This window comes from Panthera leo, chromosome C1 (genome assembly GCF_018350215.1).
Source record: "Panthera leo isolate Ple1 chromosome C1, P.leo_Ple1_pat1.1, whole genome shotgun sequence".
NCBI classification, from domain to species: domain Eukaryota; kingdom Metazoa; phylum Chordata; class Mammalia; order Carnivora; family Felidae; genus Panthera; species Panthera leo.
Genome location: NC_056686.1, coordinates 31404478 through 31429890, shown reverse-complemented (window position 1 = coordinate 31429890; position 25413 = coordinate 31404478). Strand labels below are relative to the sequence as shown.

The 25413-nt window shown below is 41.0% G+C and overlaps 1 protein-coding gene across 3 annotated transcripts in view; it reads right to left on the bottom strand.

Moving 5' to 3' along the window:
- NFYC (nuclear transcription factor Y subunit gamma) overlaps window positions 1-25413 on the bottom strand; it is a 67419-nt gene that overhangs the window by 14240 nt on the left and 27766 nt on the right. For all 3 annotated transcript variants that reach the window (XM_042949575.1, XM_042949574.1, XM_042949573.1), the window contains exons 2-5: window positions 15141-15253; window positions 7326-7397; window positions 5485-5598; window positions 2508-2603 (exon numbers count right to left, since the gene is read on the bottom strand). In XM_042949575.1, the coding sequence (XP_042805509.1) occupies window positions 2508-2603; window positions 5485-5598; window positions 7326-7397; window positions 15141-15245 (387 nt within the window). In that variant the 5' untranslated portion in view covers window positions 15246-15253. The remainder of the gene's footprint in view (window positions 1-2507; window positions 2604-5484; window positions 5599-7325; window positions 7398-15140; window positions 15254-25413) is intronic.

Here is a 25413-nt window from a genome sequence, read left to right as displayed (position 1 = left end):
GGCAGTGTCTAGGTCACTCTGAGAGTACCAAGTAGAGGCGCCTAGGTTTGTGTTGTGAGGACCAGGCGAGATTGTTCTCGAATCACTGGAATGGAAGGAGGCACATCTAAGGTTCTTCTGCATTATGAAGACTCATCCGGCCAATGGAGGGCAAGCTAGCAAGGGAATGATTATGCTTGGTTTAAAGAAATGGGTGAAGAGAAAATGACATTTCAATGGGCAGGAACTTTCAACTCATAGCTTTAGTGGAGTAGAAGTCAGCCTCAACTATTCTCTGCTTCTAAATAGCCTTTACTGGCTTCCCCAAAGAACAAGAGAAATTTCCAAGCATTTCTTGAGAAGTCAAGGACCTTAGATCTACAATTCAGTATTTCTGGCTAGTTTCTCTCCCCAGCAGTGGGAAATCACCCCCTGCGCTAGGACAATCTCTGAATGACTGGATCAATCCAGAATGGGGCACTTGCCCAGCTTTCGCAGTGGCCTCCCTGACCAGAGGGCTTACGCCTGGAATCTTTTCAGAAGTGGTGACTGACAAATGTCAGAGAATGAGCAGCATCCCAGGGGCATCACTACAGAGTTGTGCAGCCAGCCCCAAACTGAAAAAAGTACATTTGCTTCAGTAGCCAGAAATGAACTGCTGCCTCCTTCAGAAAGGGTGAGTTTTGGAGAGTAGGCGCTTTTAAAGGACTTAAGGAGGTGCCAGCCAATTTGGAGCTTGGGAAAACTTTGAGTCTACAGAGGATTAAAAGTGCTATCTTAGAATTTCAGGCCAGCTTTCAGCAATCTCAACCTTTCAAAGGCCAGGCAGCAGCTGTCCCCAACAGGACGCCAATCAATGGCTTGAACACCTACAAAGACCTGAATCCAGGCAGCAAGGAGCTGTTTCAGCTAGACATACTTTAAAAGGAGATGGATCACAGCATTGTGAGCCGGGCTAGGATGGAACAAGGAACTGTCTGACACCCTGAGTCAGTCAGGCACCGAGGGCTTGAGGAAGGGACAGGACATGACCCTTCCCTGCAGCCAGCTGGTTCAGCAGACGGCCCATAGAGAACAAGCAGGAGTTAGCACAAGGCCTGACTTTGTCACAGAGCTCAACACCTTGTTTTTAAAGGGGGCTTCTGGAACAAATTCCAACAAGGAGAGCAGGGGTATGGTAGCATTTGTTTTGGGGGAAGAGAAGTAGTCGGAGTTCTTGCTGTAGTGACTTCTCAGAGAGGAGGGAAACACCCCAAGAGGAGGAACTGAGCCTGTGGGCACAAACCTGCAATTGTCTCAAAGGCGATGCGCAGCGGGGGGACGACCGTGGCAGCCTGCCGCTGTAAACATCCGACTGAAAGCTCCTCTGAACACCTTACAGCTTCCAGTCAAGGATGTTTACAGTAGCAAAGACTGCCCAGAAAGAACGGAGCCGCAGTGAGGCACCTGCTCTAGTAAGGAGGGGACAGAGGATTTGCTGATCCAAAGGCCCCCAGGCAGGGTCAGGATTACAGGTGTCCTTTAAGATGCCCACTTCTATACTTCCTGACTGATTATTAGTATGAGACAGCATAGGACAATGGTTGTCACTGAATGACTCTGTTCTAAGGATAATATATTATGAAATAATTCATTCAAAACACTTAAAATTTTATTAACAAAATAAAGCGAGGAGAACAAGGCACGGCTTTGTTCCTGTCAGACCCTGCCACTATTCCCCAAGTGTCTCTACCACACCGACTGAGTCATGCAATCCGTGTGCCTCAGACAATGAGCTCTACAGGAAAGGGGTCTATTACAACTGCAGTTAAGAGCTTTATGCACCCAAGGTGCTGAAAAGACAATCAGTGTGGCCTTTGGAGAGGGGCAGGCAGAAGAGAGGGAAAGACAGATATTCACATTCTTTCTCATGACTGCTCAGAAAACGGTTTAAGTGGTGGTTCTCAAACTTGGGTGCACGTTAGGCACATCTGAAAAGCTCGACAAAGCACTGATGCCTGGGCCTCCCCGTCAGATTCTGACTCAGCTGGTGTGGGGTGGGGCCCGGACACTAGTATTTTTTTAAACCCTAACAGGTGATCTAATGGATAGCCAGAGCACTATATAGAGAACCGCAAACCAGAGTAAGAGAAAACCAAAGTCCATTCAAATACCACTGGGCACACAGAGAAGCTGTTTCTTTGTATCTGGAAAATCTAAAATCTGTGCCTTGCTGGGAATGTTCTCCCATCCCAGATTAAGAATTCTGAGAAATTCCCTAGGATACCTTGAAATGAGCTTCACTTTCCTGTTTGTAACTTGTCTTTAACTTTCATTTTGTCTACTTTCACTGAAATACCACCTCAGAGGCACTGAGTTAAAAGTATCCATAAATGAGTAACAGAGGGAGATGTTAAGGATGGATCTGGTCTAGAGAAAGAAAAGCAAAAGGAACAGCAAATGACTTGAGAGAGGAAAGGGAGCATATCTGACACCAGCACGCAAGGTGCTCTTTGGTCAGAAGCAGCAGCAATGCCTTCCCGGCTCACCTGACGCTTTGGAGGTTTCAGTTCATCTCTTGGAACAATATCGATGAGAAAGTCAAACTGATCAAATTTTGTAATTGCCATGGCGATATCATTCCTCTGTAACAAAGAAAAGCAGGGTGAAAAATTAGCCTGGGGAGAAACTAGTTCACCTGGCTTTACACCCTCCACGTTACAAGTAAGATAAGATGATGACTTCTAAGCCAAACTCAACAACCACAGCCAAGGCTATAGCTAAAGCAAGCACAGCCAAACTCATAAACTTCACATCAGACTTCACGGAAGATCTACATGTAGCTCATGCTCTACAAGCTAGGGATTTGAGCCTCCAACTACAACTATCACCTCTGCTGGATCCTACACCAGGCCTGCCCCACAATTGTTAAATTATCATCCTCCAGCTAAATTTGTACAAACCTAGCAATCTCAACTGGCAGGTTTCAAGGTTAGGCTACTATTCAATCTTATAATCTTTCTGAATCTCTATTGAAATCCTAATAGCTTTTTACAATTATTTTCTAGTCACTGGATCTATATGTTAGTTCCCACAAGGCTATGATTTTTATTTTGGAATTCAAAGTCACAATGTTAAATCCGTGGTTTATATCTTGTTTAATGTGATATGAATAAGGGGAAGTCTAAAGTTACTAGAATTGACTAATGATACCAAAACCAAGGCCTGTTCCAATGGAATTCTAAGAGTGATACTCCCTTTCTTTAAATAATTTTTAAAATTTTGTAATTAAAAACTAACACATGATCCTTAAGATCTGTATACTTCATTGCATGAAAATTTTAAAGCAAAAAAAAAAAAAAAAAAAAAAAACAGGAAAAAGTAGTGAACTCTAGTGAGTGATATACATATTCAAGTCTTGAGGGGAAAGTAAACTTTGAAATGCACTTAAAAACAGATGACTTGATGGACAGAGGGACAGACAGATACAGGGATAAAGCAAGTAAACTTAACGGTAGGATCTAAGAGGTAAGTATACTGTAAACTTTGCTTATGTTTGAATGTTTTCGTAATAAAATGTTGGGGAGTAAATGAACATGGTAACAGAAATCCCTAGCAATCTCTCTATATATCACATCTTAAGAGAGGTGACTCACCAGACAAAACAAAAGGGGATGGAAATTTTGTTTTTTCCTTCCCTTGTCTCTGTGATGGCCCCAAGCCACTGAAATGCAAAACTCCAATCCACCCTTCTTGCCAACCACCAGCTTGACAATAACCCTCCAACGGAAGCGGGGCGCATCTTAAGGCCGCCAGGTCTCATTTAAGATCGGTACGATACAGTATCACATTCCTGATGATGTCACCTACTCAAAGCTATCTAAACAGCTCATCTATGGATGGAATTGGGGGAACAGTGGGGGTGGGGAACAAAAGAACACCTCCAAACATACACCAAAGTGTGCTACAGTATTTTGGAAACACAAATATACTTAGAGTTGGTCTTTTTTTTATTTTGCCTTTGTTAAAGCCAGTAGTATTTTACTGAATACTCATATTCAGTAAAATACAGAAGTCTTGAGGACACAGCTTGATGAATTTTAATAAATATATGTACCCACACAGCTATCAACCAGATAAGATTATAAAAAGTGTCCTTCTATCCCTTTCCAATCAACTGCCCTCCCCCCTGAATCTGAGGCAAGCACTACTCTGGTTTCTATCACCACAGATGGTGAGAGTATATGGAATCGTGTGTTATATAATTTTTTCCCCTCTGGTTTCTTTTGCTTAACATAATAATTTTTTCAGATTTCACCCACAGTGTACGGAACAACAGTTTTTTGTTATTGTTGTTGACTAGTAATCCACTTTATGACTATAACCTTTTGTTTCTATATCCCCATCTTGATGGATATTTGAGTTGTCTCCAGTTTTTGGCCATCATAAGTAAGCTTGTTATGAACATTCTTACACAATAACATCCACACTTCAGTGTGTATACGCAGGAGTAGAACGGCTGTGTCACACAGTGGGGATACGTTTAGGTTTATTGGAAAGTGCCAGTTTCCCGAAGCAACTGGACCACTTCACATCCTGACCAGCAGTAAGTACTATATGAGTTTCACTCACTCCACTCCCTCACCAACACTTGGTATTGTCAGTCCTTTTTGTTTTAGCCATTCTAGTGGATGTAAACCAGTGTCTTGTTCTAATTTCTAGTTCCCAGGTGCCAATGATGCCGCACACCTTTTCATATGTTTATTGGTCATTTGGGTATCTTTTTTGAAACACTGTCCAAGTATCTTGCTCATTTTTTAATCTGGACTCATCTTGAAGACAGCTTTAACTGGATCTCTCTAGAGTCATAGGCTTCCTTCACAGCAGCATAAAGTAAGTTCTCAATGTCTAGCTGCATTAGAATGTAGGCTTCCCAAGGGTGTGGGGGTTCTTCCTGTTTTGTGTGAACACTGCTTGGCATACTGTGGGTGTTCAATAAATACTTGCAGAATAAATAAGCACACATCTTCAATTTGGAGGTAAAGGGACGTTCACACACAATGTGAATGTTGATTTTTAAAATAAAAGGAAAATGAAAAAGAAAAGGAAAGGGTTCCCAGGAAGGCAGACAAGGAACAAAAAGGCAAATGAGGTAAGTGAGATGGATTCTCCCTGGGACTGCCCTCTCCTGGAGTCTCACAAGGCTTCCAACCAGAAGTTGTTTACATCTGGAAATAGATCAAACACTTGAGCCTCTGTCTATAGTCAAAGCTCACCAAGTGAAGAGTTCAGTCACTGAGCTGTGAAAAACGTGAGAATTGGCAATTAAGATTCTTGGTGGGGAAATACAATCATGGCTATAGAGTATGCCTGCCTCACAACAGTGGGAGGAATATGCCAATTACACACATCAGCTTGACAGAAACCTAAGGAAGAACAATCTTTGGTCCAAAACGATGCAAGAAAAGCAGACAAAGGCAAGGGCAGTTGCCTGCCCCCTTTCCCCATGTACGTCTACAACATTACCTGTAGAGTCCGGCGCTTGTTATCCTCCGTGTGGATCCAGGCTCGAAGAGTCAACTCTGTGATAAAAATCTGGGCTGCCTTGGCAAAGAGCACAGGGGCTTCTGCACTGATCATCTGCAACAGATGTAGGCCCTCCCTGTCAATCACCAGCATGTTATTCAAACCAGCCCACTTGTCCCTTGCCTCACGTCCTGCCATCGACGATGGGGTAAAGGCCGGAAAATGAGAAGGTGGCAGTCCCAAGAGATTCCAAGGTAAAGTAAATCCTTAAGAATCGGGCAAAGCAGAAAGCAAGCAGAAGAAAGGAAGAGGGAAAAAGAATACTTTTCTAGCAACTACCACATACGTTCTTATTCTCGTAACAGACTTTCAAAGAAACCTAAAGAAACTAGGGTTTAGGAGAGGTAAAGTGACTTGCCCACGGCCAAAGAGCCAGTTAAGTGGCAGCGTTAAGGTCCTAATCCAAGGACAGACAATGTGGGGAAAGATAATGAGTTTGAGAGCCAATGGATTTAGATAAAATTTCAGGCTTCCCATCCTTCTGGGTTTTACTTTTCACATACTGAAAAAGAAGACAACCTTTCAGTGTTGTTGTGGGAATCAAATGAGGTCATGTATATAAAAGCACCCAGCACAGGACCTGGCACTTAGTAAGTGCTCAAGTAATGTAAGCTGCTTTGCCATGTCTGATTTCAAAGTTCAAGCTCTTGGTCAAACAAGGCTCTGAACCCTTGGTGAGCTGGTCTGTGCAGGACAGAGCCATGGAAAGAGCTCTGGAGTTAAGGAAGGAGAAGTGAGAGCTAATAAAAGGGAAAATTGCTGTGAACTGTTAGCTTTCTATACAAACACAAGGGACTATTAGTTTTCAGTGATAAGAAGAGTGAAGGGGCACCTGGGTAGCTCAGTTAAGTGTCCAACTCTTGGTTTCAGCTCAGGTCATGATCTCACCGTTTGTGGGATCGAGCCCCACATGGGGCTCTGCACTGACAGCACAGAGCCTGCTTGAGATTCTGGGTCTCCCTCTTTCTCTGCACCCCCGCCCCCAACTCACGTGTTATGTGTGCCCTCTCTCTCAAAATGAATAAACTTAAAAAAAAGAAAAAGCTGTAAGTGTTGCTCTCTTCCTGAGAGTTGAAATAGGAGGTGGGCGCCTAGGTATACAGAAATAGCCACCTGCAAGGAAACCTCACAGGTTGTCATTCACGTAAAACAGCTCACAGATTGAAAAATTAGAACAAGAGCAGTATCTTTATCAAGCATTTCTTAGAGCTTATATTGACAAACTAGAGATTGCAATAAAATGCTAACTGAGAAGATGGCACTGTCCTGCTGATATAATTTGTGTTTACCCTACACAGTGAAAAGGATGGGTGATTCAAAAAGCAAACAGCAGGGGTGCCTGAGTGGCTCAGTCGGTTAAACGGCCGACCTCAGCTCAGGTCATGATCCTGGGGTTCACAATTTGGGAGCCCTGCATTGCGCTGTGTGCTGACAGCTCAGAGCCTGGAGCCTACTTAAGATTCTGTGTCTCCTTCTCTCTCTGCCCCTCCCCTGCTTGCTCTCTCTCAACCTCTCTCAAAAAAATAAACATTAAAAAAAAAAAGGCAAACAGCATATTATCAACATCTGGAAAACAAGATATCCTTAATTTCCAGAGAAGCACGATATAATAATTAAAACTGTTCAATTTCAGCTCACTTAACAATTTTAGACAGGAACGAAATAAAAAAAGAAACAATAACGAAATTTTCATTTTTAAGCTTTGAGCACTACAAAAATGAGCGACAAACTACCCACCATTATAACTTCAATATGAATAATAAAAACGAATGTGAATTCACCTTCACGTCTTCATCCAGTTTCATGATCTTCTTAATACGAGCCAGTGGGAGTTCTTGTACTCGGAAATCTTTCTGAAATGAGTAACAAGAGGCACATAAATGGTGGGGACAATCAACAGGGCATGACAGGCATCTTGAAACACTGTGACTGGTTTAGTCCCTCCTTTCAAAAAACATGGCAGGAGAGGAGCTACAAATTAAATGAAGAGAATACAAGTTTCAGAGCAAAATTCTTCTTAACCCATGCAGAGCTTCAGACAATTAAAGGTTTCAGGATAAACTTACAATGCCATCTAACAGTGCCCTCATGAAGAGTAGCCCCAAACAATATCATATTCTGTGCCAGCACAATATTGAGGTGCATCTTGAGTGCCCACCGCCGCCCCCCTAAGCACACCAACCAGTCTGCGATATGTAGATTAAAATGAGACTTTTGCCTCAAGGGCATTCCTTTGAGTTGCTAGTTTTTTCTTCTATTCTGGGACTACAAGGGCAAGGTGCCAGTAGCACCTGACCACTGTGACCCACAGTTGTCTTCAGCCAGCACTGGCTGATATGGGCTACTTCTGACCTTTGCACTAATCTGACACCAGAAATCGGGGAGGAGGGCCTTTCCCATCACAGCAGCAAAGGCCTGGTCTCCGAAGTTTGCTTGGGGGTGGGGTTGGGGGTTGGGGGTTGGGGGTTGGGGGTTGGGGTGGGAGTGGAAGAGTATGGAGAAAAATGGGTAAATTTTTCAGCTGCCTTTTAGGAACTGCCCTGGGGCTGGGAGGAAACCACGTGACTTTACTAGGGACAGAATTTAGGAAAGGGCTTTCTTACCAGCACTACTCAATTATTTGCGATTTAAGCCCTTTTGATACTATTGGTACTTAAACACATGCCCAGTGATGGATGCAATTCTAGAAATAAAATCAATTCTGGGTTTCAGAGCCGCAGTGAAGAGAAAGGTGCAAAGGGAGAGATTGGCTAAAATCAGCGAAACCCCTACTGGGCCCAGGTGTCAAGTGACTGATTCTATAAGTGGTCTGAAATGTGACTCACCAAACCCAACGTGCTCACCTGGGAATTTGCATCATCACATTATGGAAGGAGCAGCTATTATTTCAGATTTGACATAATGAACATGCATAAGTGAACTTTCTATTCTAAGACCAAAAGAAACTCTCAACTATATGTCAAAGAAGGCAGTGGGGCATTTTAGAAAAACATCACCAGCCTTCCCAGAATCCATTTTTATGACTACAGAAGGAAGAGTTAGTTTTATTAGGATAAAATGCACACCGAGACACTGGATTTCTCCTCACAAACCCAACGGGCTGCTTGGGACCACTCACCAACTCCACAAACCTCCAACACCAATTTTTGTACCTTTTCTCTTTCCAACTTAGGTAAAACAGTTTCCATGAGGCTTCTACTAAAACTACCTCTGGAGTGGCAGAGCTTTACAAGTTCAAATGACTGGAATTTCACCAGAAAAGGACAGGAGGATACATTCCTTCTATACTTATTTTTCTCCTCTTTCATTCACTCATTCATGCAACTCGACCAATAGTGAATGTATGATACCTGCTACTATGTAAAAGATGCAAGTCTATTCTTACCTTTGAACAGATTTATAGTTTAATTGTTAGAGACCGTCACATAAAAAATATAACCCCCTATGCTATACTAGGATGGGGGTGTAAAATCGCAGTGACAAGAAAGGAAATAGGCAGCTGGTGGGGCAAGGGGAGGGGTTGGAATGAACAAGAGGAGCTGGCAAATGTTCCACAGAAGGGCTGACATCTGAACTGTGTCTAAAGGATGTTACAAAATTTGCTTGTTGGAAAAGTATGAGAATGTTATTCAGTCAGAAGCAAAAGTATGGTGACACAAAAAACATGGCCTATTTAAGTTTTAGATGTATGATCTGAGTACAGAGGGGAGCAGCAGGAAAGGGAATGCTGGATTGGGGCCAGACCCTAAAGGGATTTTAAAAAACGTTTAACCACAGAAATCAATCACTGGTCTTCCTTCTTATGTGGCATATCACACAAAATGATGATGCTAAACAGAAATGCTAAAGAGAATGCTGGGGATAATTCCTTTGGAAGGCCTCCCACGGTGATACATACAGCACAAGATTATGACCACAAGATTTAACTCTCTTGCAAGTGTGCTCTCATTGGGCTTGGTTATTTAATGTATTTCCACACGACTGTTCTAAAATTTCTTAACCAAAGCCCAAAGCTGAGAAGACCTCCTTCCCCAACTTGAAAGAGAAGAGTATTACTTCTAGAATTTCCATGAGACTATTCTTCAATCAATAATTCTTCAATCTATTACTTCTAGAATTTCTATGAGACCATTCTTCAAACAAAAACGGGTCCCATCTTGTAGAGATATAAAATGTGGCAGAAATTTACAAAACAACTCTGCTCTAAGTCTCCCTTCCAAAAAGCCTTTTCTTTTGGGAAACTTTATCGTGATCCCCAGACCTTGAGATCTCAAGGCGCAGTGTGTGAAAAGTGGATCTTCATATGTGCGTGTGTGGTTCATTATTGCTGACAAGACCCCAGTCTTCTATAATCTCATCCTACCTTTTCAGTCACGTGTAAGGGTTTACGACAAGCTTACTGGAGAGGGGAGCCCTTTCACCAGCAACAGGCTATGGTCCACTAAATTGCCTTTCAATTCCCTGCTCCCCTTATCAATGGCAGCCATGCAACTGATGTGAATAGCATTTAACTTCTCCTGATGCTGATCCAAGTGGACGAACAATTGACACATACTGACTTTTCTTTTGTACCCTTGGGAGTGATATCAGCAAGGGGGAAGAACAGATTCACTCTCAGAAAATTCTCATGATCCTGACCACAACCAAAGAACTACATTAAAAACACTGCCATCTGAAACCGCCGAGTTTCAAGAAGTCTGAATTCACTCACTGAGAATCTGGAGCCAAAGAAAAGTCAACGGGTCTCAGGCTGCACTAAAGAACATCCGAAGTTTCAAATAATGATGAGAAATCTTTTCCAGTCCTACCCAGTCAGGCATTCCAGCAAAGTCCATGTTCTAATCCTCTCCAAAGCACTGATTCTCAGCCTTGGCTGCATGTTAGAAACACCTGGGGAGCTTCTGAAAATCAAGAGGCCTGGGCTCTACCACAGACTAACTAACTGAACAAGGAACTCTAGGGGGCATCAAGTGTTTTGAAAACTCGCCTGATGACTATGACCCACAGTGAGAGTTAAGGACCACTGCTTTATTTTTTTTTTTTTTTTTTTTTTTTTATAAATTTTTTTTTTTTTTCAACGTTTTTTTATTTATTTTTGGGACAGAGAGAGACAGAGCATGAACGGGGGAGGGGCAGAGAGAGAGGGAGACACAGAATCGGAAACAGGCTCCAGGCTCCGAGCCATCAGCCCAGAGCCTGACGCGGGGCTCGAACTCACGGACCGCGAGATCGTGACCTGGCTGAAGTCGGACGCTTAACCGACTGCGCCACCCAGGCGCCCCAAGGACCACTGCTTTAAAAGCCTTGCTACTCAAAGTGAGGTCCTCAGACCAAGCAATGGCATCACCTGGAAACTCAAAAGAAATGCAGAACTTAGATTCCACTCCAAACGTACTAAATCAAAATCTATATACATATATATGTGTGTGTGTATATATAATATACATACATTATAATATATATATAATACATATACACACACATATAAATATATATACATATATATTTTATTAACGTTTATTTTTGAGAGAGAGAGAGAGAGAGAGAGAGAGAGCAAGCGAGAGCCAGAGTGAGCAAGTGATGGAGGCAGGGCAGGGGGTGGGGGCAGAAGATCTGAGGTGAGCCCGGCACTGACAGCACAGAGCCCGATATGGGGTCCGAACCCACGAACTGAGAGATCATGACCCCAAAATGAAGTCGGATGCTCAACCAACTGGGCCACCCAGACACCCCTCAAAATCTGTATTTTAACCAGATCCTCATCTGGTTCATATAGACAATAAACTTTAAAGAGGCGCTGCTCGACAGGAAGGGCTCAAACAGCACAAGACCTGTTTTGTAACAGCCCACCAACCTTCATCTCCAAGTTCTTGTTTAAACGGTTATCTGGCTTGATTGTAATGTTAGAAATGTCACCGTCCAATCTGAAGGCACCAAAAAATAAGATGTAACTGGCAATTAAAAGAAAGTGGCCTACGCATCAAATTACAGCTAACTGAAGGCTGAACGGAATGGAGGGAATAAGAGGAGGAGATTTTTCAAGATTCAGCATTGCTGCACTTCCCCACCTGCCCCCCAAAATATGAAGTTAGCTTTTTCTTCCCCACTTTCAAAGAGGTCTAGAGGGATAAAATTCAATGCCAAGAAGTCTGTTAATTATCGTTCCCAGAGCTCTGTTGAGCAGGAATACGGTACTTTGCACAATCATCCTAGTGTACATCATTTTGGTATGATTTTTAACCAATTTCAATCCCAACTGAACATCACCTGGATTTATGGACAATTACAGAGACTTTTAAGAGCGAGGAGAACATAATGGCCAAGCTGAGATGAAAGATAAATTGCTTTTGCAAAGCTGAGACCAAAATGATTGGGTCCAGTGTTCCCAATGCATCATGAAATAGATCACCTAGCAAATTTCAATTTGTTTTTAGAACAAATTTGTCCCAGTTTTAGAGGGACTCCAACACCTTATGAATATTCGCAAAACCTTTATTTACATTTGGACAGTTTGAACCTATGGATTTTTTAAAAATCTGTTCGAAATTTTGAGATGTCAACCTAAGAGGCTCTGACATATCTGAAGAAGTCTGGTTGTAAGTACTGTTGAGTTCTGGAAAGGCACAGATTAAATACTAAAGTATTTACACAGTCAGAGAGGAAGATGCCTTTATGTGCTGCAGGCAGAGGAGAAAGAAGGGTCCTACCAAAGGAAAGAGCACCCCAACTTTAGTAGACCGCATCCCTACTTGAAGTCGCCACTGATGTTGCCTCACACTCAATCTCAAGTAGGGGAGTCTAATTCACTTAAATATTTATTGTGCACCTATTAAATGCCAACCGCTGCTCTAAGCATCTAAGGGTTCCCATGGTAGTGGTCCAGGAGTCTTTTTCAAGGGGAAAAAAGCTTTAGCCATCTATAGAAGAATCATTAAAGACAACTGTCCTCCTTGCTGGTCTTTCTCTTCATTCATAAAATGTGAACTAAAACTGAATCCCTCAGAGTAACCCACTTTGAACCTCTGGTAGACTAGCTGTCTAGAGAATAAAAGTTGGTCAACACCACCATCTGCTTTTTTGGCAATCAAACTTGCAAATTAAACCAAGGCGAATAAAAACCAAAGCCCAGAGTCTCAAAGAGATATGTGAATACACATGTTCATTGCAGCATTATTCACTATAACCAAGAGGTGGAAGCAACGCAAATACCCACTGACAGATGAATGGATAAACAAAACGTGGTATACACATATATACGGAATACTATTCAGCTTTAAAAGGGAAAGAAATCCTGTCATAAGCTACAACATTACACTAAGTGAAATAAGCCAGTCACAAAAAGGACAAATACTGTACGATTCCACTTATGGAAGGTACTCATAGAGTGGTCAAATTCAGCAACAGAAAGTGGATGGTAGCTACCAGGGGCTGGGGAGAGGGCAAAGGGTAGTTGTTGTTTCAGGGGTATAGAGTTTCAGTTTTGCAAGATGAAAAAGTCCTGGAGATCTGTTTCACAATAATGTGAATATACTTAACACTACTAAACTATACATTTTAAAATTGTTAAGATGACACAGTTTGTTACATATTCTTTTCCACAATTAAAAAAAAAAAAATCAAAACTCAAACTACAGAAAAATGCTGAGCTTGAACCTCCAGAGTTTATTTGGCCACTTGCCTGATCCTGAATTTTTGCTTCCATGCTCAAGCTGGAGTGTCGACTTGCGGCACTGGCCTAATCCCACCACAGCCCAGGAGGGCACTAGCTTTATGCCTGGCTGACTCCTGCACCAACACCTGATAAGCGTGACTGAGATTACCCACTCAAAATATGAGCAAAATACCCTACATTTTACTTTATCATTTCTTTTTCTCCTCTATCTGAGACAGTATAGGTAACCACCACCTTTACACTAAATAAAAGAAACAATGACTTTTCAGTGGAAATTCATCTGTGAATGCAAGCCACTCTGAGAAAAGCCAAGCCAAATTCAGCTGCTGAAACGTCCCATATAAACAAACATGACCTACAGGTACATCAGAATATGAACCTGTTTTTTTTTAAGCCCTGAAGTCAGTGGGGCCTTTACCACAAAGAGAAGTTATTTTATTTTATTCATTCACTACTTGTTTATAGAGTCTCTCTCTCCCACCAGGATGCATGTTCTGTGAGTGCAACGATCTTGTCTGGCCCACTACTGGATCCACGGTAAGTAGCACAGCCACAGTAGGTATATAATGAATATTTGCTGAATAAGCAAATAAACTGACCTCCTACGTCTGAGATTTAAAGACCACTAGCTCTAAGAAAGTGCAACATGAGTTCTACATTAGGAAGGAGTCCGGTATCTGTTCTGCTAGGATGCTTAATGCCTTCGGGCAGGAATGACACATCTAAAACAGAGAGATCCTTCAGTATTTGCTAAAATGACACCAAATGGAACAGTCTTCACTAAGAAAATAACACTACACTCTTGAAATATTTTCATTCTAATGAGTCTCACCTCCTTCTACCACTGTCATACCACTTTACTCCTCCCTCACCCCTATTACTCACACAGTAACCTCCAGCCACTCTGAACTTCTTGTTGTTCCCTGAAACATAACGCCCTCCCCTCTGGGCCTCCAGGCCTTTACGAATGCCAATCTCTCTACCTAAGATACTCTCACACTCATCCTTTCCATCTGGTGAATGCTTCTCCTATTTCAAGATCCAAAAAAATGTTCCCTTTACTTAAAGCCTCCCTAACTCAACCAGGGAGGAACAAGCACTATGTCCTCTGTAATCCCGTAGCACTTTGACTTTTACTGCTTTAGACTCATCACTGTGCCTGCCTCAGTAAGTATATTCACTATTATATTCAATAAATATTCACTGAATAAATGACTCTGGTTGTAATTACTAGATTGTAAGCCCCTCAAGGGCCAGGGTTATATTTGATTCTTCTAAGTCAGTGGTTCTCAACTGGATGATTTTAGCCCCCAGGAGACACCTGCCAATGTACGGGGACGTTTTTGGTTGTCACAACTGGAGAAGATTGTTACTGGCAACATGCGTAGAGAGGCCAGAGATGCTGCTAAACATCCTACGATGCACAGGACAGTCCCCCACAGCAGAGAATGATCCAGCCTAAATGTCAATAAAGCTGCTGTGCAGAAACCCTGATCTAAAGGGTATCTTTTAACACCTAGAAAGAGTGCCTGCTTACAGATTTGTTGTTGAATAAATTGCCCAACAGCATTTATGATTCCAGAAATTTGGCAGGGCCACTGAAACAGGACTAAGAAATGAGCTACAGCTACTGAAGGAAGGTGAGAGCTCTGTTTTTCCACATTCTCTAAAAGATATGCCTCACATTAAGCTATCTCTGCATCAAAGCATCCGCTATACACCCACATGCCTAAGGAAAGCCACTAAGATATAAAAAGAAAACCCCTGTAGTTACCTCACTAAGGTAAATTACATCTTCATGTTCCCACCCAAAGGTAAGGAATGAACTATGCCTTTGTAAATGTACTTGAAATGAAAAACGTTTTACTCTCAGTTATTCATCTCATAGTTCTTTACACTCCACAAGCTTCTCATTCTTACTTACCACTGTTAAATTCCGGATTTCTTCCATGACACGAGGCCAGAAGGACTGGAGGCTTTGCTGGGCATCACTGCTGCTAGTGCCACCAAATCCTCCTTCTGTGGACATTCTGACAACTGAAAATAAATACATACATAAGATACATTAGAAGTAATAACGGCAGACTTTCTGTTCAGGTTATTTATATCTTTCCTTATGGCTGTTTTCACAAATTCATTCAATTTTTCAATCTGAGAAGGTACATAATTGTGAAGAGGCTCTTGACACAAACTTAAATGTCAGCAAAAACATATGGAAAAAGTTTTCCCTTCTATCCAACCTATACCACAGACACTAACAAGGAGCTCTAACTAGAAAACCTAAAATTACTAGAAATCCAAACTGAAATCTTAATGTGAATCAGGCCTTTTAATGTCTTGTCTTAGGAGGGGGCAAAAAGGGTACTTGGTTGGTGCTCTAGTCTGGTCCATAATTTTCAATGCCATTCCCTTCAATGTTTTTTCAAGTTCAACATGGTTTCTCACATTCCATGTCACAGCCTGCAGCAGACATACTGAGGGTCCCAGTGACTAACACTGTATAGAAATGTAAACCCAAGTCTTAAAAGTAAGAGCCCATTTTATTCCTTTGTTTCAGACACCGTGGCCCCATTTCTTTGAGGCTACTGATGATTATTATTCCTTCTACTCTCAAGCTAATCTGCCTCCAAGGACACAGAAGCACTGAAGCCTTGGCCAATAATTGAGTGGGTGGCACCAAGTCTCCAAACTGGAACCACTTCCCAGTTCTTTCCTTACCTGAAGCCTTCTGTCAGGAACAAAGCCAAACAAAGCACACTGTCAACTGGACGCTTTAAAGGTGGTTGAAAAATAACAGGGAATTAAATTTAGGATGAAGAAAAGAGGGTCAAAACCTGCATGCAGTCAACTGCTTTTGTGATGGGGGAGGGAAGATGAATAAGAACCCCCATATCAGTTAGAACAGTAGATGATACTATAAAGTCTTAAAAGATTTACGGTGGGAAAGTAAAAAACTCCAGATGGCATAAATGCTTATCTGGCAAATACTTAAATGCAAGAAACAGTTTAATTAAATACAAAGAACAAGAAACTTAGTGATGTCCTAAGAATTTCTATTCTGGGAAATTATTTAAAAAGGTTTAACATGCCAGTGACAGGATGCTGGCAGAGAGCTATGTAAATCATTAAGAACTAATTCTGAAGGGCTGAAAGAAAAGCACCAAAGCCAAGCATCACGTGACCAAACGTGTTCCTTTCCAGACCCTGTGTGGACGCACACTGGGCAGATCACTCTCCGTCAGCCGAGTGGAATGAGGGCTGATAAATCATCGGTTTAGACTGTGAGGGTGTTTTGATTCCCTCTTAAATATTTGCCGGGATTGTCCTAGAGGTCTCTCTCTTTTTTTTTTTTCTTTTTCCTTCTAAAGGAAATGATGAGAGGAAAGAAATGGAAGGAAAACAAGAGTACAATCTTCAAAGCAAATTTCACTCTGGTGTAATGACATTAGTGGGTGATGATGTAATGGGAAAAGATTTGGAGCCAATTTCTGGTGGTGGAGGCCAACAAGCAGCTCCATACATCAACAGAACTCTAAGTACTAGGAAGCAATATGATCCTGGAGTTTCTGGAGGGAATTAAAGTGAAGAGTGTTGAATCACAGCTGAAACGACTAGATAAAATCTTTAGTCCTCAATAACCAAGTATGGTCCTCTCAACTCAGCTCCCACGACATTTTCATTCATCATTGTATGCACATGGCCTATACACTATTCTCTTAGATGTACTGAGAACAAAGAAATCAAAGTAATCTAGAGAAGTTTTTTTTTTTTTAATTTTTTTTTATGTGTATTTATTTTTGAGACAGAGAGAGACAGAGCATGAACGGGGCAGGCAGGGGCAGAGAGAGAGGGAGACACAGAATCTGAAGCAGGCTCCAGGCTCTGAGCTGTGAGCACAGAGCCCGACGCGGGGCTCGAACTCACGGACCGTGAGATCATGACCTGAGCTGAAGTCAGACGCTTAACCGACTGAGCCACCCAGGCGCCCCTAGAGAAGTTTATTTTTATTAACAGATATCTACAAGGTACTCAGGACAATGAAGACTGTATGTAACCTTTTAAAATGGAATAAAAAATCTTTCCAGAAATAAAAATAAGTATCAAAAAACTTAAAAAGAATCTAACTTTTTATTGTATGGATCCATGGATAGGCCTGATCTAGCAAAATTTGCCACACAAACTGCTACAGTCAAAGGAGGAAGATGAACCATTGCCAGTGTGATATTTTTGTATACTTGCTAGTGACGGGTAGATTCAGTTTGAGTGCAAAAGGTCTGTGAGATTTAGAAAGTTGGTAACAAGTTTTGGTTGTCCTGTGATCTGTTCCCACAAACATTACAAAGGTGCTCAATTCAAGAAGCACCTTTAAATTCTGTCTGTGGACAGTATGCTTTTAAATTTTGAACTATCCCAACTAAGGATGTGCTGGTATGATCAGTTCCCAAACATCTGTGCAGTCAATAGATTATCAATGAACCTGGCTGGCTCAGACCCACACACTGTTGGGAGTGAAGGTTAGGTACAAAACAGAAGTTGTCAAATATTTCTAGAATTGAAAAATGTACTAAAGGTTAAATATCTAACTTCAGATGCCCATCGGCATTAGAAAATCACAGACAATGGCAAAATATAGTCAATAATAATGTCCTTTGTATTCTATTGCATCACAGAAGTTTAGGACTGAAAAAAAAAAAAAAAAAAGACATCAAAAGCCACCAAGGCCCACCTATCTAAAGAACACTGCTCTACTCCAACCTCTGCCGAACCTCCTCAATCCCATCCCAAGTGGTCATTCAACTTCAATATGAGTATCTCCCTCCCCAGTTTTGGGAAAATGGCTTGCTGATAAGGCATTCTTTTCCATCTTTGAACAGCTCTCACTGTTCTACTTTACATTAGGTTTTATTTTCAAAGTTCCACTTGAGCTTTGGATTTAGAGTTATAGGCTTTATGATTTTTCCATCCAGAAACCTCTTTTTATAAATTTCTGACTTCAAAACCAAAGGTATTCTCATCAGAAATGGAAGATCTCATTAGGAGCAGGATTTCTAGCATCTCTGCACAGAGACTGCTTCTCGGCCTTTTGGCTAAGATCAAGTGTAGCATCTTTGCACAGAGATGATGAGTAGGTAATTCTGTTAATACCTCTTTGTTACTGTAAATTCCAAGAAAAGGTGACTACTTTCATTCAAAAGGTTTTCATTAAAGCAGATCTGGTCATTACACAGGGCTTTAAAAATTAGACCAAATCTCAGGGTGCCTGAGTGACTCAGTCAGTTAAGCATCTGACTCTTGAACATGGCTCAGGTCACGATCTGATGGCTCCTGAGTTTGAGCCCCACATCGGGCTCCATGCTGACAGTGTGGGGCCTGCTTGGGATTCCCTCTCTCTGCCCCTCCAGTGCGGGGTCTCTCTCTCTCTCTCTCTCTCTCTCAAAAAAAATTAATTGAAAAGAAATTAGACCAAATCTCAAGCAACAGATTTTATAAGAACAAATTGGTGTTCTCAATATTTTCCCACTGAGGCACAGGATTAAAATAATGAAACCTAATCAGCATTTTGCTCACCAAACACCCCAACAAGTTAAAAAAAATATAAACTGACCTTAATCTTATTACTTCTGATTTTAATAATACATTAATTGCAACTGAGTTGATTCTGCCACAGAAGTAGCCTATTCATAACATTTACAGCTCATGAAATACATGCCAGATTCATTTTCTAGAGTAATGAGAGAAGGTATGTTAAAAAGTAAGAAAGATTTATATTCCAGGATCCTTTTTATTCCATGTTAAATTGCTATCTCATCACAGGACAAAGCTATTTATACACAGCTGACAACAAAACTGCTTTAAGATCAAGCTGTATTAGCTTTAGATCACTCATGAGACATGCAGCATAGAATTTCCCAGATTTAATTATTAGTATTAGATTTACCATTCATGTTAATTACTTCATACTACCTGAATAAGATGTTTAACTATTTAATAAAGACATAAGGATCAGATCAAGTATACAGAATGGTTGTTGCCAGAGGTAATCTCAACTCCCAATATCGATTAATTTACCTGCTTTTTTAAAAACAGTTTGCTTTCCAAAGCTAGAAAGAGAAGAATCAAGGTCCATCACAAAAAGGCTGTTTCTCCAATGCTCAACTTAACAGCCATCTGTCCACAAGTCTTCTCTAAACATCCCCATCCGGACGTGATCACTCCTTCCTGTGAACCTTCAGGGCCCTTGATCTGCACCTCTTTCTGCCTTCACCAGATTATCTTGTATGATCATTATTTATGTGTATGTCTTATATTTCCCTTTCTGGTTTACAAGCTCCTTCTAGGTAGGACCTAAATATGATTTATCTCTGGATCCCTCACAGTATCTAGCACCCAGTTTGATTACTTCTGAATGAAGAGGCAAGAGAGTTGCTGGGTATGGCCTGAGAAAAAGAGGTCTCTTGAGAAGTGTGGCCCTGAAATAGACTTAATGGGATTGCCTGAACAACCAAAGGAAGTGGTTATAGGAGCTATTCTGGGAAGCTCAGATAAAGGGGGTTCTCTCTGGGCCTTTAAAGTAAGAAGGACAACAATGAGAAATCCACCTGAAACTTACTGAAGTGAATTTAAGATAAAAGGGCAGGGTAGGAAGGCCACACCCCCACACCCCCATACACACCTTGTGCAAGTTGCAAGGCAGACTGGAAAGCCTGGAAACATGGGTGCATACCATTCCCAAGTGTAAATCTTTGGAAAGACAGAACTTTGTCAGGAAGGTGACCACGATAGATTAGAAAAGTTTGAAAAATTAATGACAAAAGGTAAGTAGGAGGAGGGCAAGTATCTCTGGCCATACATTAGCAGGAAGAGAAGGAGAAAAGCATGGAGGAAACGAGATGATTCAATCATATCATTCAAGGATGGAAAATCTAGCTGTCACTCTAATATCCAGTTACTCTATCATTGATGAAGAAAGAAAAAGAGACCTAAGCAGTTTTCAAAACATCTCAGAACAGAGTGTTCCTCTTTTTAAGATCTTGGAAATATTCCAAGCTCTTACTCTTGACCAGGTACCACGATTCACCAAATCCTCCCTCAGTGACATGCCTAGACATGAAACAGGATGTATCAAAAAGATCTACCTCATAAAATTATATAGAAATGTAAGTTTTATTGCAATATGCTCTGGCTTCTAAAACTCTGTACCTTTAGACTTTAGCTCTCTTTTCTTGGCACATAACCTCATTCGCTCTATGAAAGTCCTTTACAATATTCCTAAACCCACTTTATAGCTCTTTGAAAATAACTAAAACCAAATAGATGTTGTTGGGAGATAATACCTAAAACCCTAATATAACAACTGTTCAAGGAAAAAAGATCAAAGAAAGCTCCCTTGAAATGAAACCCAACCCTTGACCAATGCTGCTTTCTATTAAAGTACTAGAGCTGACCCATTCCAGGCAGTCAGGTTTCACCTAAAAACAATACTCTTACTGTCAAATGCAAATATATCTTAGCCCAGTTTTGACTGAAAAACAAATCTAAACATTGGTACCACCATTTCCTTTTAATGACCGCCCCCCAATCCAACTTGCGGCCTTTAGGCTATAAGCAACCTTAATCATTCCTGTGTATCTCCAACTTAACATGTATCAGTTATCTCCCTATGTGCAAAGCACATACCTTCTTCACTCCCTTTTGTGTCTTGCATTTTGAGCATGCCTTCCTCTGTCATTAGATGACATGTTTTTTATCTTGCCCAACTGCCAGCATTTTTGCATGCCTTTTATTACATTCCAGTACTGTTCAGATATTTATTGTAGTTAGCTCCAGGTTTATTTGAAATAGCCAAAACTGTTGGAATGTTATATTTCAAATGGTGAGAGAGCGATACACAGAAAGAAAAAAAAAAAAAAAAAGAATGTTAATGTGAATTACTAGATGGATAAGAAGGGGGTAGGATTTAAGCTTATTTGTGCTTGCTATTTTAGATATTCTTCTAAACTACAAAGAAAAGTGTAAATGACATTTGAAAACTGAGACTTTTGAAACCAAACAATTCCACCAACAGTCAATTTGGTTCTAAAGTTTGTACAGATGGACCCATCATCAATCATGGCTAAAGAGTATTTCAAACCTTAAGGAGGCATGCGTTCTCTACAATAAAACCAATCTCAAATCAACAATTTCAGGAGAAAAACAGCATCACTCTGGAAATTAAAAGACCTACGTCTGTGAACTGGCCTACTGCCTACTAATTGGTGGCCCTGGGCCAGTCATTCCACTAAGGCACTCCAGGAGCAATGTATACTCACCATGCAGGCCAAAGGGGTGGTCTGGTATGGAAGACCGACACTTCACTAGTTGATGTAATAAATGAATGAATACAAAAGAAGGCAGGGTGACTAGAGAGAAAAGAGGGGTCAACAATCTTTATTTAAGCTCATCTAAGGTTTCTACTTAATCACGCAAGAAAGCACTGAGCGTAGTGCCAGAAACCTTCTTACTTAAGTTCTAACCCCTTACTTGACTGTGTATCAGCTAGTCATAGTTACTATTCGCAGGTGATTATACAGTATCCAGTACTATAAGAATGAATAATGCAACCTGACTAAAGACCCCTTTCCCCAACCCTGATTAACGTCAAGTTCAATGTTTGAGGGTGTGTCTGTTTTTAGCTCCAAGAGGCTAGGTATGAAGTTGCTTTTCAAACTGCCTACTAGAAAAACCATGCTTCCCAAAAGACGAAGGGTTGGAACTAGCTGCACATTGCTCTCCCCAAAGATCTGTTCACAAGGACACATTTTTAAATTGGCAGCAGAAACACTTTGCTTCAAAAACAAAAACATGTTTCTGTTTGCTATCTACTACAACATAATCTTTTAAACAAGGGCCAGATCATAATGCAGTTATAACTAGAAAATAAATGAAGGCACAGCATCTGGTATAAGCAATGAAACTTATAGGAAGGCATGAACAAAACATTTTAAGATTTGTTTCTGTGGAATAGAAAATGATGTGTAAACATCTTACTTCACACACTTTCTTCATTTCTTCAGTAATGTTCTTAAACCATCCCTCCATACAGGACAGCAATAAAACACTATTTTGTATGTTGGAGGAAAAAAAATCAAGTATTTTAGTGAAGTATTCTAAAGCAAGGGTCTGTGAACTACAGACCACAGGCCAACTTTGGCCTGCAGCCTGTTCTCATAAAATAAGTTTTATTAGAAGACTGCACCGTCATTCATTTACACTAAGGCTGCTTTCATGCTACATTAGCAGAGCTGAACAGTTACAACATAAACTGTATGACCTGCAAGCCAAAAATATTATCTGGCCCTTTACACAAAAAGGATCAGATAACATTTAGAACCCAGTTCGAAACTGTTAAGTTTTATTTCAATGAATCCTTCCATGACAGAAGAGTGTCATCCCTCATTTACTGATGGGGAAACTTAGCACCAGAGGTGGAGAAACTTGCCCTAGATCACACAGCTGTTACACAGCTCCCTCACCTGTTCAGCCTCCATCAGGAAGGAGTGAGCTGGGCCAACCCGCTCCGCCCCACAGGAATATTTGTTAATCTCTTTGACTCTCCAACCTCTGGAGAGTAAATAAATTCTTGCAAGAAGAATGGAGAGTTACTGGTTTTTCAGGCTCTGAGCCTGAAAGAGAATTCTGACATGAGTTGGAGACAGAAACAGTGCCAGGAGCCTGAGTTTTAAATTGTATCCTAAAACAAAGAGGCATTTTGCCTACTGGATTCCTTCTGAGATTCAGAAACCCTGAGAACCACCTCTTCCTGTTCTGGCAGGATCCTGTATTTGTGTGTGCCCAGGAGAGGTGAGAAGTAGGACTCTGCAGAATGTTTCGATGCCAACTTAAGAGCTGTTGAGTTCACAAACTACTTGTCACAGTCATTACCCTTAATTGATCTTCACTCAGCTCAGTGATAAAGAGATCAATATTTCAATTTTACAAATAAGAAAGCAGAGGATTAGTTATCTTAAGTTACTTGCTCAAGATCGCAATATAGTTAATGGTGGAGCTCTAAAATTCTGTTCTTGCCTTAAGTCAGCTTGTTCATCCTCACTTTTTGCACTGTTTTAAGGTATGTGTATATTCAAACTGTTCAGAGAGATAAGCAGTCTTGGCTTAGATCAATGACTCAAATCCTTAACCCAAATGATCATTTTTAAACACTTACTCCCATCATTTCTGTGACAATAATAGAAGATGCTAATAGCACTCTTATCTACTACCATATAAACATCCTTTTCTTATTTCTCTGTTGTCTCTTTCCAAGCTCTGTTCTTTTTTCTTTCCTATTTTTTCCTTCCCCTTTGCATGTCTCCAGGTCAGTAGGCAGCACCTATGAATACTCAGCTGTGAACAGTGGGGGGCAGTAAAGTACAGGATAAATACATAAAGAAAATGTACTGGACATGGAGGTTCTCCCTCTCTGACGACTAACTTGCTATGTTTATGATCTTGGGCAAATCTCTTAACTTCTTGGGGGCCTTTGTTCACCTGCAGGAACACCTCACAGGGCAGTTGCAGCACACAAATGGGAAAATACATGCTAGAAGGCCTCGAAAAATACCAAGAATCATACAAATGCCAGATGGCATATAATCTTCGCTGCTCAGAGCTAGATAAGACATCTAATCCTGGCCTGAATGGTCTCAGACAGAACATCAAGTCCAAAGTCCAACCTCCCTTAGGTACTGTAGCCAGTAACTCAACTTGCTTCATCCTCTAATTTAGACTTACTTTGTTTCCATGCATCTGAAACTGGACTCTTAGAAAATATGCTAAAAACAAATACAGAGAAATCTTCTCCCATCTCTTTTAATAGACAAGAAATAAATTTTAAAGCCCTTTAAACTATTAAATTTAGAATGAGTGTACTGATCCAAATAAGCAAAGAATTCAAATGGAAATGACTAGGAATGCTCCACATTTAAATCCCTGAGAATGTCAATGACCAGTAGCTATGCAGGTTTCCCTCCAGACTAAGCCAAAAACATTTAAATTCCTAGAACATGTCTCCTTGGACACCTCAGACTTCTGTAAGCTAGGAGTGTGTGTGGCTGCTTTGTCCTTCAGAAGAAATCTTGTTACTTTAGAGGGCACAGGAGACCTAGAGTCTAGGCAGCCTCCACCCTACCTGGCCCCAAAGGCTAAGAAAAAGATTCTGTTTTGAGCTCTGAAGAGACCTCTGGCTCCTTCCATCTCCATCCCAAACCCTGGAGTACAGGGAACATGTTCTGAAAGCAAGAACTATTCAGACTATCTCATGGACTGAAACCAATCTTTTACGTTTTTTTTTTTGGGGGGGGGGGGAGAGCACTGTTAAGAAGCTTGCTTTTTACAGTACAACTGTAACAAATTAAATATACACGCTCACTAATTAGTGACCACTAAATTTTTTTCTCCCCAAGAAACCATTCCCAGCACCCAATAAAATCTATTTCTACAATTAACATATTCACTTTCGTCAGACTTGTGTGGCATGTTATTATTTGGCACATTATTTCTTAAGCCTAAAATTTCCCTGCTCCTATCTTCTCCCCAGTTCTTATGTAATTGTCTTTGTTTCTGGCACATCCTCAAGGGAAACATGCCTTGCTCATAGTAGGAATTCAACACAAATCTACTGGACAAATACAAGCTCCTCAAGAACTATTTTAAGGGGCGCCTGGGTGGCTTGGTTGGTTAAGCGTCTGACTTCAGCTCAGGTCATGATCTCACGGTCCGTGAGTTCGAGCCCCGCGTCGGGCTCTGCGCTGACAGCTCAGAGCCTGGAGCCTGTTTCAGATTCTGTGTCTCCCTCTCTCTCTGCCCCTGCCTGCCCCGTTCATGCTCTGTCTCTCTCTGTCTCAAAAATAAATAAATGTTAAAAAAAAAAAAATTAAAAAAAAAAAAAAAGAACTATTTTAAGACTCCAAGTATCTTTGGCCTCACTCTGGGTCCTTTTCTCTGAAATGTTCACATGGGGAAACCCCTGCTTAAGTGCCTGTACTCTGCTGTGCAATAACCTTTGTGCAGTAATCCAACAGAAAAGTAAAAAAAAAAAAAAAAAAAAAAAAAAGTAGGTATGGAGAGAAACCTGTTCTTCTTCAGAAAACATACCACGAATGCAGATAATTCTCTAATCATGGACTCCACTGGAAAAATGGGAGACTGTGCTGATGAGT